The following is a 13,868-nucleotide window of genomic DNA, read 5'->3' as shown; positions in this document are numbered from 1 at the left end:
CAGTTCTCCTCCACTGGGGTTCCATGGTTTTAGGGACAGACCCTGGCTATTAGTCCTTGCTGCAGGGGGTGGGGAGGTGATACATCCTGTTGGTTAATTTGCTTAAATGCAAATTTCTAAGACTCCTGGGTTAGGAAAAACTACACCTGGCTCATTCTAGAACGAACAGGCAAGTGGATGGGTTTCAGGAATGGGGCCTCCTAGGCTCAGAGTTGCTATCTGCTAAATCCTAGATGCTGAGAGGCTTTGTGGGCCTCAAAGTCAGGGCATGGTCATTTCAGTTATAAAAGGAATGATCCCTCAAAATCTGCATGGGCAGTATCGTCAGGATAAGTGACTTGGCTCTTAATACTAGGTGTTCTGAAAATATGCTTTCTGTTAGGTGTGAGCAAATACCAGGTTTTAACTGTTAGTGCATTTTTGTGACTTACCTTTGTCCGTTTGAAAGATTTCACAGAACCATTCTGGACACAGGGCGTGCTCTTTCCAATGTACAAGGGGTTATGGAAAAGAGTGCGATCCTTTGCTGTAAACTGAAGAGACCAGTCCCAAACTGAGGGAAATTTTAAACCCTTTTCGTCACCCAACTGGATATTTTTGCTGATAGCAAATTCCTGCAAAGTAAAATATTTGGATATCTATGAAAAGATGCCAAATAAAAGATTTTCCCACATATATTCCTTTTTTGTGACAAACCCTTCATCACTACCTAAGCTGAATTTTCTGGACTGGAGCAACTTGAGCCCCCCAAGAGAGCAGCATGTTTTGCTTTGAGAGAAGAGACGTTCTTGGCACCTCAGATAAGAGGGACATCTCACACACAATATGAGCGAGCAGAGGGCACTTTCTTCTGGAAGCTGAGGAAGCTGGGCCCTCCGAGCAATGAGTATGTTATTAGAAGTGAAACTTCACAAAAATGATACCATAGAGTCTTAAGCATGTTGCAGTAGCTTTGGTACTTGTAGCAGTTTACTTTTTGAGTGCACCATCCTGCACTTTACGCAAGTACCTGCTGGGGGTAAAACTCAGTGAGTGGATGTGTGAGATAGTCTCTGGAAGGAAATTACTACTGTCTGTGTGACTGTTTTTCTAAATGGACAGCTACCCGTCACTTTCCAGTGGCCTTCAAAATCTGAACCACAGCCTAGAAACAGGGAGGAGGGAATCCACCCCTCCCTGCAGTCCTAAAGTTTGGCCAAGGCCACGAAGACCATACAGTGGCTGGGCCTTCTGCTCCCCGCAGCCCACCTCCAGCCTGCTCTGGGTTCACATGACCTGGTGACCCAGTGGCATGACACTGTGGGGTGAGAGCCCACCACTTCTGTATGGAGGAGGTGAGGATCATCTCAAACAATGCAACTGCACTTAGTCAGGTGGAGAAAGGACCCTTGGGGACATTTGGGTGGCTCAGTGGTTGAGTGTCTGCCTTTGGCTCAGGGCGTGATCTCCAGGTTCCAGGATCGAGTCCCACATCGGGCTCCCTGCATGGAGCCTGCTTCTCCCTCTGCCTATGTCTCTGCCTCTCTCTCGCTCAGGAATAAATAAATAAAATCTTTACAAAAGAAAAAAAAGAAAGGACCCTTGTCTTGGATGAGTGACAAAAGCAGGCTACCACAACAGTTTATGCAGATTACTAGTTCTCTGGAGGACATATCTCAAGATACTGAATCTCTGGATGGTGGGAGATGATGGATTCTTCTTTTCTGCTCTATATCTTTCAGTATTCTCCAAAAACACAAGAATTTCTTTGGAAGTTAGAAAGAAAGCAGAGAGTAAATATCATCAGAAAAGCAGTGCTGCAGTCAGGAGGCCAGCTCCGTGCCATAAGTGTGAGCAGGTGTGACCCACCCACAATGTTGGCTCGGGGCCAGGAGGAAACAGGTAAGCTATCTAACAGCACAGGGCATTTACAAAATTTTCTATTTCAAATGAGTAAAACTCAACTTTCATTAAGCACTAAATATACTAAAAACATTTTTTTTTAGTTATTAGAGATTTCATCATATATATCCGTGTAGAAACAACACATTTGCTTTAAAAAAATATTATTGTTAAGAGCTGAAACCTAATGCCTGGGACATCTGGGACCCCTGGGTGGCTCAGTGGTTGAGCATCTGCCTTTGGCTCAGGGCATGATCACAGGGATCCTGGGACTGAGTCCCCGGATCAGGCTCCCTGCAAGGAGCCTGCTTCTCCCTCTGCCTCCCTCTGTGTCTCTGCCTCCCTCTGTGTCTCTGCCTCTCTCTGTGTCTCTCATGAATAAATAAATAAAATCTTAAAAAAAAAAAAAAAGGGCTGAAATCTAGTAAAACATAAACCCCAACCTGCTTTAATGGCCCTTAGGAAAATATATAGAAATCAGTTGTCTTTTCTTTTTAATGTGAAAACTAAAAATATCTGCAAGGAAGAAAATTAGATTTTCCATAAACAGTACCTGACTGTGAGCATCTAAGGCCGCCTCAGAATGGAAAAAAAAAAAAAAGGAAACGTCTTTGTGGAAGCGACTGAGAACAGTGGGGTCGTGCTAAAACTCAGCACCTTAAGTCAACGGTTTCCCAGGGAGGGCAGAGGCAGTGCTCCTGGCCTCCAGTCTGGCTATTGCATAAATCATAAATGTGAAGCACTGAGGGAGGGAAGGACCCATGTTAGGACTTGCCAGAAAAAGCTTTTGAAAAACGTCCAGTTAAAAAAAATACAGCACTGGAGCACAGACCAGGGAAAACAGATGATATACTTTAAAAAAATATTTAACTTCTATTCCTGCATAGAAATCTATTTGTAAACCTATGTCGGCACATCCAGAATCCAGCCGAGAAGGAGGGGGAGGAGAGAGTGCATCCAGGGGGCCAGCTCGTGCTCCACAGAGACCTCCCGCAGCACCCACCCGAGGTACTGCGGTCACTGGCACCTCCAGACCCACGTACTGGCATTTTACATCTCCTGCTTTGTGTCTAACAAGGCTATTTGATTTCCTCACCTTGTGAACATTTTGAAGGCTCCAGTGGTGTATGTGTGTGTGTGTGTGTGTGTGTGTGTGTGTGTGCATGGGTGTGCTCTCAGGGCAGTGAAAAGACAGGCAAACACCACCACATGCAGCCCAGCCCGCAGCACAGTGAGAGGTACCAAACTGATGATGGTCCGTGAACGAGAAATGAAAAGGAGCATCTCAGAGACCATTCAGTTTAGGAACAAACAGGTGCCCACACCTCCAGAGCCCAAGCCCAGAATTGGTGTCAGTGCAGGACTGAGATAGGTCACGTTCTTCTAGGGAAGCAGAGAAATTATTTTATGAAGATCTCTCTCCCGAACTCTCCAATCCGAAATAAATACCCTATGACAGTGTTGCACTTCTCTCACCCTGAGCCCCTGGAGAGAAGCAGGCAAGACCTGTTCTACCTCCCTCTCCTGCCTGCTCCCTCTCATAACCAAGCCCCCAGATCCCCTCTCCTTTGCTTTGGGAGGTTCCTCATTGATAAAGTCATTTCCTTACATGTCCAGTGCACTTTGTCTTTCACATCCACATCGGGAATAATTCATTTCTTTAGGAAATAGTGAAGCATAATGCTTCACAGTTTACAAAATGTTTTCAATTCACAGAATGAGGCCAAAAGTAGTACTGTTAGTTTGGTGGATCCGTTTTTACAGATGGGGAACCTGGGCTCACCATTCTTCCAACCCTGGGCAGGATTCACATTTTATCAGGCCACATCGCCTGGATGAGGGCCTTACTGCCAAGGCTAAGGACCCCACAGCTCACCGTGGAGGCAACCCTCTTAGAAAGTCTTCCTAGAGGCCCACAGGAGCTGCTCTTGTTTCTCCAATGATTGCTGCAGCATTTATCTGCTATTCTCATTGTTGGTTTAAATGTGGGTGAGCCAGCCAGAACCTGTGGTTTCGGAAGGCTGTACCAGCGGCAATCAGAAATTAGTCTCAAGTTTGGCTTGAGACTCTCCTTAGTTATGATTCTTCCTTCTAGATCATTGAATTGTGACTAGAAATGGATAATCCTACTCCAAAGGGATTGCTGTGTGACAGGTGGGCCATTATCTGGCAGTCCAGCACCCACTGAGAATCTCAGCCTAGCACCATGACTACCCTTGCTCTCTGACAGTCCTTCTCCACAGGACCCTTGAAGAAAATAATCTCGCTTTGTACAACTTTTTTTCTAAGAAATAAAAGTCCTCTAGCAGGACATTTTCAATTACCCATCCAAACACCCCAAATGTGAAAACACATTTAAGGTGGTTAAAATAATTTATATCTTTAAAAACTGGTTAATTTTTTTTGTTATGTATCATGTTTTCTTTTTTTTTTTAAATAGGTCCACACCCAATAAGGGGCCTGAACTCATGACCCTGAGATTAAGTTGTGTGCTCTACCCACTCAGGCAGGTGTCCCTAAAAACTGGTGTATTATTGTGAACAATGTACATTAGAGAAATATACCTAAAATACTCATAAAAATGAAACAGGGTCCTAGTTTTTATATGTCTTTAAATAATTCATTCAGAAATTGCAGCTTAACATGGTAGCTAAGACAGTTTTAATTTACATATTTTAACTATGCAGCCAACTGTACTTCACTTCTATTTCCATAAAGCTGCACGAGGCAGAGAAGTCACTGTTGCCACCATCCTACTTACCGTGCTTTGTTTCACCCGCTGGTGAGGGGAGTTGAACAGGAAGGTGCCGAACAGGGAAATGCGGGTGCTATCGTACAGCACTGCCAAGTATGTCTCTGAGAACTCGAAGGCTGCTGGGTACTGTTCTAGCAGCTGCCACGTGGCATCCAAGAACAGCAAAAATAAAGGAGACTGGCAGACAAATGGAAAATGGGATTATTTAATGTTGTCCTTTGGTTATTCCCATTTATTTCCAAATTTAGGGCTCATGTTAAGATTACTAAGAAAACATTTCAGCCTAAAACACTTGGCTCTGAAGCTGAGCCAAGGATATGTGGACAGGTCACCATGGCTTCTATTAAAGCTTAGAAGTATGTTCAACTGCCATTAACATCACAGCCCTCATTTGCCTAAGAAGCATGTATGTTGAAACGGCAAAGTAAACAGGCAGGTGTCACTATATGAATGGGGGACACTAAAATATGTGATTAAACCTATGTTGGAAATAATTCTTTAGAACACTGAAAAAAAGAAAAAAACACCCCAAACCAGAAAACAATTTATGTGATTTGCTTTTGGTAGACCGTGCAGGCTTGACATCTGGGAAAACAACTCAGAGTTTCAGAAACCAGTTGTCATTAGCCTCTAGGTCACGTGGTGGATCCCAAAGTACAGCAGCTGATGACAACTATTCTATCTTGGCGTCCCAGCAATTTAAAAGTGAAGTAGTCACAACTGAGATTTCCTCAGATGGTGCAGTTTGTTGTTAAACCTGAGACCCCATGAGTCAGACTGTGCTCTCTGCAACAACTACATCTGTGAGATGCCTATAGGCTGTTCCCAGTTTACCTCTGCACCCAAGGCAGACACTATGCCCAAAGCTGTTATGAAGGTGTTCCTCTCCAACTTTACATTCTTACACACGTGCCCCATTTTAAGAAAACACGGTATTCCAAAACTGATTTTTCAAAAAACCTAATGTGCTTGTTATCTGCTTTGCAGAAGAAATACAGCATTTTTTCAAGTACTTTTCAACTTGAAGAAATGCAACAATTTTTTGGAATTTTTACCTATATACTTATAATAATCTTCATAAGTGTATCAATTTGGATGCTAATCCATCATTAGTTTTGGACTAAGGAATGCTAAGAGGTACCGAATGCAATATTAAAAGCCTCTTCATCTCTTTAGACAGAACACCTCTTCACAAGATGACATGAATTTTATCTTGTGCACACTTAAATGACTCACAATGAGCATTACAATTCTGTTACCTCTTTCTCAGATCTCTTTAAGTGGTTGCATCTGTCTAGGAACTGATATCCGGCCATGACCCACTCCTTCTGGATCAGACTCTGAAATCCCGTAATTGTCCTAAAATGGGGATCCAGCATCACTTGAACAAGAGAAGCTACAATACAGCTCAAGTCTCTTCCCTCCTCCTCTGTCAAGAAAATGGAAAGAAAATGACTATTATATAGAAAAGTGCTGAGAGAAAGGGAAGAAAAGATAAAATGGTTAATATAGTACTCTCTACCTAAGCTGCCTTCAAAATAATCTGTTGGGAAAGTTCACTGGATTCCAGCAACTTTAAATTATAGACTTACAGATCAAGTAGTGTTTTGTGGGGGATAATCTTTTATATATGAATATTTTGCAGGTAATAGAGCACAGCCCTCACACTTTATATTTCAGTGGTTTGTGGTGGAAATCTTTCAAGAGTCCATTCTGCTTCCTAAGAATATTAAATATAATGTAATCTTTTCACTGGCAATTCCACATGATGACTAAGAAGTGAATGAACGGAACAGGATTGTCCACTGTCATCCAAAAAGGTGGCAGACATTTTCATTCCATCTTTTACAGCTGGTGTCCTTTTCCATAATGCCAGTAATATCCTGGTATCAAAGCCAGCCAAAGAAATCAGGAAAAAAAGTCCACCAGTATCCCTTATAATTAAGACTGCAGAATCATCAACAAAATAGGAGCAAATCAGCTTATCTCATGAATACAAGAATTTATTCTAGGAAAGCAAGGTAGGCTTAACATCTGACAATCAACTAAAGTAACACTTCGTATAAATAAATGATAGAAATAACTCATTAGATACATAAAAATCATCTGTGTGATAAAAATCCAAAATTCAATATATTTTGTCAAACTGAATTTAAATTAAAAAAAAATCCAAAGTTCATTCTGGATGTAAACTCTCAACAAACTAAGAATACAGAAGGGTACTTCAACCTGATAAGAGGAATCTATGAAAATCTGCAACCAATATCATTCTTTAACAATGGTAACTTCTATAACTGAGCAATTCCACATCTAAGTATCTACTCACAAAAAAATATGTACATATGTCCCCATGGAGACTTTTATATGAACATTCACAGCAGCGTAATTCATAATAGCCACAGAATGGAAGACACCCAATGTTCATCAAGAGGTAAATGTATAAATAAAATGTGGTATTTACAAAAGAATACTATTTAGAAATGAAAAAGAAACAAATGGCTGATACATGCTACATGAATGAACCTCAAAAACATGCATGTTAAATGAACGAAGCAGGAGGCAATAGATCACATATTACATGACTCTGTTTATGAGACATCCAGAATGAGCAAATCTACAGAAACAGAAAGTAGATTAGTGGTTGTCTGGGGTTGGGACACAAGCAATCTTTCTGGTGTGATAAAAATTCTCTACAACTGGACTCTGAACTCTGTGTTCTGTATATTGACTAAAATTACTGATTTCCACACTCAGAATGGGTAAATTTTATAATATGTAAATCATACCTCAATAAACTGTTTCAAAAACACGTTCTAAAGAAAAGTGTTAGTAAAACACAGGCTCACTATCTAAGCCTTTTGTATTATAACAAACGCATCAAGACATGTGCTAGGTAGGATTTTGCAAGGTAGGGTGAGAACACCCACTGGTTGAGAGGAGAGATTACTGGGTTGCTGGACTCTGCATGCACTTGTGAATTAAATAACTCTGATTGCATTAGTTAAGGATTACTTAAAATAGTGCATTACTATTCTTTTTCTCCCCCCTAAAAGTTCTAAATATCTTTACTTTGTTAAAGTCAGTTAAATTTGACAGTAAAAATTTTTGTAAGCTTTAGTACCATATTCATAAACTATGCAATGTGAATATATCATAAAATAAGGTAGTTCATGGTTTATGAAGCTTTGTCCGTAAGCTTAAAAATTCTCTTAGCTGTAAAGTTATTATTTCACATTCATATGTACTATCCTTTGCTTAACTGAAACATTCTTATATGGCACTTTACTCCTCCTTAACATTAGACAAAATTCACATTATTGGCTATTCAGTTTAGTCAATTTCTTGACACCAAGCTCTTTCTTTAGAGTCCAATTTAGCAGGATCCAGAGGCATTTAAACTAAAATTTGTATGAATTTGAAATGTAGCAAAATTAGAGCAAGAGGATGCTCTGCCAAGATGAACACTTTCTATGACTCCAATAGTAACTGTGACACCCTCATGCTATAGGAGGGAAGATTTAACACATGCTATAGGAGGAAAGACTTAACACAGAACAGAAAACTGGACTCCTTTCTAATCTTCTACCTGCAGTTGCTGTGCCACTGTTCTCCTCTACCTATGTGTGGAATCTGTAGTGGGTCTGGTGGTGCTGTTGTAAGAGACAGCTAGGGGTAATGTGATTCACTTGCATCAAGTCACCAAACTGACTGGCATGGTGACCAGTGTTTTCAGTAATGAATTACCTTGTAGCACTACAGACAGATGCCGGCTTTCTAGAATGTACACAAGTTCTGCTGAATGTTTAAGGAATGCCCTGAAAAGACAAAGGGAAAAATACTGTTAAAAATCAGACTTCTATAAATATTCCTTTAAAAGTACTTGAAGTCAGGGCACCTGGGTGGTTCATTGGTTGAACGTCTGTCTGCCTTTGGCTCTGGTCAAGATCCCGGGGTCCTGGGATCAAGTTCTGCATTGGGCTCCCCAGAGGGAGCCTGCTTCTCCCTCCACCTAAGTGTGTGTGTGTGTGTGTGTGTGTGTGTGTGTGTGTGTGTGTGTGTGTCTGGGTCTCTCAGGAATAAATAAAAAATCTTAAAAAAAAAAAAGTACTTGAAGTCAAACACATCTAATCTTTCCCTATATTCTTAATGGTCTTTATGAATTTCATTAGTATTTACATGATTCAGAGTACATTTTGATTTTTATATCAAGGAAATTAACCCTTTTATAAAAGGGGGGTTGATTTACATAACATTCTTGAAATCACAAAATACAGAGATGGAGACAAGATCAGCGGCTGCCAAGGGACAGGGATGGGAACGCAACTCTGAAGGGGCAGCATTAAGGGCTTTGTGGTGATGGAGTTCTATATCAGGACTATGGTGGTAGCTGCACAGACCTATATGTGCAATAAAAATGCAGAGAAACACACACACACACACACACACACACACGAAAACATGTATAAATGGGTGAAATCTAAATAAGGCCTATATATTGCACCACTTGGTTTTGAGACAGTATTCTGGTTAGGGAAAATGTTACCACTTGGGGAAAGCTGGGTGAGGAGTACATGGAGTGCTCTAATGTTTTTGTACCTCTTGTGAGTCTGTACTTATTTAAAAAAAAAAAAAAAAAAAAGGGAAAGTGTTTGTACAAACCTTACATATTCTAACCACCGAGTATTTTCCAGTGAAGATAACCATTTTTCTTCAGTTTCTTCAAAAGGCTCTGCAATAAATATGGCAATTATATATACACACACACAAACATATGTATATACACATTTAGGCTTTTTAAACAATTTTACATGATCAATAAGAGTTAAGTGATACACGTCACAATTTTTAATATTTAAAAATTGGCTTTAAGAAAGTATTGTGCACTTTCATTTAATAATATGAACATTTAAAGGATGTGTTACAATTCTAAAAAACACAAAACAAGGCATTCCCCTGGGCCTCTGTTTCCTTCACTGTGGCTTTCAGGGAAATCCTGGAAAGTCTCAGCACCTCTGCCTCCTAAGAGCTGGTGGTTCCCACCTTCTAGGACAGCCCATGTCTGGATTCTGGCACCTCTTCCCCCACACCCCAGCTTCCTGCCTGCAAGCCTTGCCCTCCCTGCTTCTCTGGATTCTGTGAGCAGGGAAAGGCCTGTACTGCCCTCCCCAGTCTGCCTGGCCTGTCTCAAGATGTCTCTCACCTCACCAACTCCAGGCTTTAGTTACATTCCACTTACCAGATGGCTGATAAACATTCATGTCATTGTATACACCACCCCCCTCCTCATCTCTCCTTCCAGGCAAGCGCCCATCCAGTGCCACAATGGCTGCCTCTCCTGGCTCTCAGGTAACTAGGGGCTTTCTCTGGGCACCCTTCAGGGACGACTCACTTCATGCCAAAATGATGCTTTCAGGTGAATCACCCCTTCCCACCCCGGGGCACAATGAAAGCAATTGAGAAGCACCTGCTCAAACACACATATTAGAACTCCAAGGCTGCACAGATTACAACATGGCTCTGTCTGAAATCCATGTCAAGTCCTGTGTCTCAAAAATGTAACTGTATACATTAGAATTTTAGTACGTTTGTCTGTAAGGTAGCTCGCTGTTCTCCTTGGCACTTTTACAAAAGTACCCTACCATAACAATCCAGGATTTGAAAGTGATTTCATTGATTTATTTTTTTTCCTCCAAAACAAGAAGCAGTTTAAACTTCATTTTCTAAGAGCTTCCAATTTTGTCATACAATAATTTGTACAAATATTTCAATGAGCCCCTACTTATATATTTATTTTTATATTTTCAAGGAATATTGCTTTTTCTGACATACCTCATGCAATGCTGTATCCCTCATTCACTATATACATATATATGTATACACACCAAAAAATGAAATTACCATTAACGCATAGTTGCTTGAGTTTTACAAAAGCCGCCTGTATTTCTTGGATATTGGGCAAGGTCTTATCCAAATCTGATTTGTAAACATCACTTCTCTGTGGATGACTTTTAGTTATTGCATTACAGATCCTAATAAAGACAAAATCCTTGAGTCATTCATTCATGCCACACATTTTTTGAAGACCTATTATGAGCTAAGGCACTACTCTAAGAGCTGGAGATAGACGGACATAGACAGGAGGAGCCTCTGCTCTCAATGGGCTTCTGTGCTTGGTGACAGGAGGGTAAATGAGAAAGTAACAGGCTGTAAAGGCAACAGGTGGCATCATCCAGTGAATGCAGGCTAGTTCAAGGCATGTGGTCAGAAAGGCTTTTCTGTGAAAACGATACTAAGGCCAAAACCCAAAGGACCAGGAGCCACACAAGATGTGAGGGAAAGTGTTCTAGGCAGAGGGACAGTAGAGGCAAAGGTCCTGTGCTGGACACAAGCTTAGCTGTGGAGAAACCTAGAGAAGACCAGTGGGACTGAGCTGATGTGTCTAAGGAGAAATGGGTGGAGAGAGCTTGGACAACAAAGAGAATCTGTCTTACTTATGAAGGGTGGGACAACTGGAAAAACAAAGGAATTAAAACAATTCACAGCTTAGTAAAATTCAAAGATTAAAAGTGCTACTGGCTCTAAGGGTTCAGAATGAACTCTCTTCCCAAAGTGCTGTAGGCTCCCCTCTAATAGCAGTACCCCTCCCTAAGCACTTGACCAGCAGACATGGCAGTCAACAGCAGCCTTGGAGCGCGACAGGACAGACAGGTCATCTTCAACGCGACTGAAGTAAAAAATCCAGTCTGATCTGAAAAATCATCAGAGATGATCTGAAGGCAGTCACCCTCCTTTGCAGAAAGCTGAAGGGTCATGTGAGGGTCATGTCACTTGACATTTATTTGCTTCAGCAAACATAGCTTTCTTACATATGGTAGTGTGGAAACAAACCTAAGATCTGGCTGTACCAATAACAGAGTGTGATACACAATTTGAGGCTCTCTGAGCTGGGTTTCTAAGATCTGTTCCCTTGTTCTTCATTTATTTAATTAAGTACTGAATAAATATCCAATATGATAGTTATTTCCTGAGTGCTGAATGTATAACGGTGTGCAAATCTAGTCCCTTCAGCTCATGAGTTTACAGCCTAATAGCAAAGACAGGCAATAACCAAGCTAACACACATATACAATAAAGAACTGAGGTAAGAGTTATGAAGAAAACTGAGAGAGCCAAGGAGAACGTATAACTTGAGGACTGATCTAATTGAAGAGGTAAGGGAAAGCTCATCTTCAGGAAGTGATGTTCGAACTGAGATACCAAGAATGAGTAAGTACTGAGTGGGTGGGGTAGAGAGTGCTCAAGGATAAGCATGAAGAAAGGCAACCCAAAAGGGAAGAGCACTGGCAAACGGCAGGAGATGGGAAAGCCCAGGCAAAGTCCATGGGGCCGAGGCCTGGAGCAGCAGGCATGGTACTGGCTGAGACACTAGAGGAAGAAATGAGGGTGCCTGACAACACACTGGGCTCAGAGGGGAGATGGCTGGAGTGGACACACACAGATTTGTAAGATTTCTAAAGAGTATATGATAGAATTTGATGATGGACTGAATGTGGGTAAGGAAGCGAGAGAGAGAATACATCCAGGGTGACTCATGGGTTTCTGGAGCAGGCTGGGAGAGGGTGTGGTGCCCATATATTGGAGTCTGGCTTTGGACATAATGAAAGGGACTTTGAGATTTCCACACAGAAGATGTCACATCAGAGATATAAATTTGATGGTCACTAAATCCACAGCCATAGAACTTCTCTAGGATGGAAATAGAGAATGGGCAGAAGCAGTGGACAGATTGCCAAGAACCAGGGTTGCAAAACACAGAGTACAGGTGAGAAAGAGGGGCTTCAGGAGAGTGAAAGGAGCAGGAGCCTGGGACTCAGAAGGCTTTAGTGAGAGACAGATCAATAGTGATGCCCACCAACTGATGAATGTCTACTGCTTGAACAACATAGAGATTACTGGTGACTTCAGCAGATGATGCCAAACTTGTTTGTGGAAGCTAATCATTTAAGCTACTGTGACTCTGCAGACCTAACACACTCTGAACTATATGAAAAGTTTGATTTATCCGGAAGTATCTCAACTGGAAATCAATGCACTTTGGAAGTATGATGAGGTGACACTGTTATAGCAAGACATGAACAACTTAAGATCTTTTAGTGTCTTAAAAGCCAAAAGAGTTAAAACTATTTTAGTACAACTTAAATATTAATTTTATGCATTTTTTTCAAAATAGTAATTCTTGCATAGAATATACGGTGCTAATTAATAAAACTCTGCCATTTTCCAAGTATTTTCAAGTAGTCAGGAGTTTACTGTACTCATTTATGATAACTAAAAATGTCCAAAGTAACAATGACCATTTCCTGATTACCTCTGGTCAATTTTCCTCTGTTGTAGCACATCTTTTATGAGGGCCATTCGCACAAGAGCACTGCCATTAGAGTGACTCCAGCACCAGAGCTAGGAGGGAAGCAGAGCCTTTACTTAACTGAGTAGAAAAAAAAAAAAAAAGACATAGGTTTGAATGAAATCCAACAGACATCACTTACTGGCATCCTTCTTCCAACAAAAGAATGGGAGAAGATCTTCAGATCTTGGTCTGCTAAAGAACTTGGTACTACAAAGTATTCTGGAAGGCTGGAGAGGAAAAAGCAAACCTAACATAAGAGTCCTCTGCTTTAGGCAGGTGCAAATCCCATATATAATTTTTTTTTTAGAAGATTTTATTTATTCATGAGAGACACCACACAGAGAGAGAGACAGAGAGAGAGATGCAGAGACACAGGCAGAGGGAGAAGCAGGCTCCATTCTATGCAAGGAGCCTGATGTGGGACTCGATCCCCGGTCTCCAGGATCACACCTTGGGCTGCAGGCAGCGCTAAACCGCTGCGCCACCGGGGCTGCCCCCATATATAATTTTTTTTAAAGATTTTATTTATTTATTCATGAGAGAGAGAGGCAGAGACATAGGCAGAGGGAGAAGCAGGCTCCACACAGGGAGCACGACGTGGGACTTGATCCCAGGTCTCCAGGATCATGCCCTGGACCAAAGGCAGCATTAAACCGCTGAGCCACCCGGGCTGCCCCCCATATTAGAATTAAACATGTTTATCTTCATTTAATTTGTACCCTACTTGGTGACCACATGGTAGGCACCACGGAAGACAAGGCGGGCCCTAGGTATCTCCTTCTAAAACATGTGTGATGTGGTTAATTAACACAACTTATGTTTATG

At 41.4% G+C, this 13,868-nt stretch overlaps 1 protein-coding gene across 2 annotated transcripts in view; it reads right to left on the bottom strand.

Moving 5' to 3' along the window:
• The window catches only part of MTMR10 (myotubularin related protein 10), a 56,030-nt gene that overhangs the window by 3,224 nt on the left and 38,938 nt on the right, over window positions 1–13,868 (bottom strand). For both annotated transcript variants that reach the window (XM_025986418.2, XM_025986417.2), the window contains 8 exons: window positions 13,183–13,270; window positions 13,005–13,093; window positions 10,535–10,665; window positions 9,296–9,365; window positions 8,381–8,451; window positions 5,896–6,065; window positions 4,643–4,813; window positions 432–614 (listed from right to left, as the gene is read on the bottom strand). In XM_025986418.2, coding sequence (XP_025842203.2) covers window positions 432–614; window positions 4,643–4,813; window positions 5,896–6,065; window positions 8,381–8,451; window positions 9,296–9,365; window positions 10,535–10,665; window positions 13,005–13,093; window positions 13,183–13,270 — 973 coding nt within the window. The remainder of the gene's footprint in view (window positions 1–431; window positions 615–4,642; window positions 4,814–5,895; window positions 6,066–8,380; window positions 8,452–9,295; window positions 9,366–10,534; window positions 10,666–13,004; window positions 13,094–13,182; window positions 13,271–13,868) is intronic.

This window comes from Vulpes vulpes, chromosome 14 (assembly GCF_048418805.1).
Source record: "Vulpes vulpes isolate BD-2025 chromosome 14, VulVul3, whole genome shotgun sequence".
NCBI classification, from domain to species: domain Eukaryota; kingdom Metazoa; phylum Chordata; class Mammalia; order Carnivora; family Canidae; genus Vulpes; species Vulpes vulpes.
The sequence above is the reverse complement of the archived record's forward strand: the minus strand, read 5'-3'. Positions and strand labels throughout refer to the sequence as shown.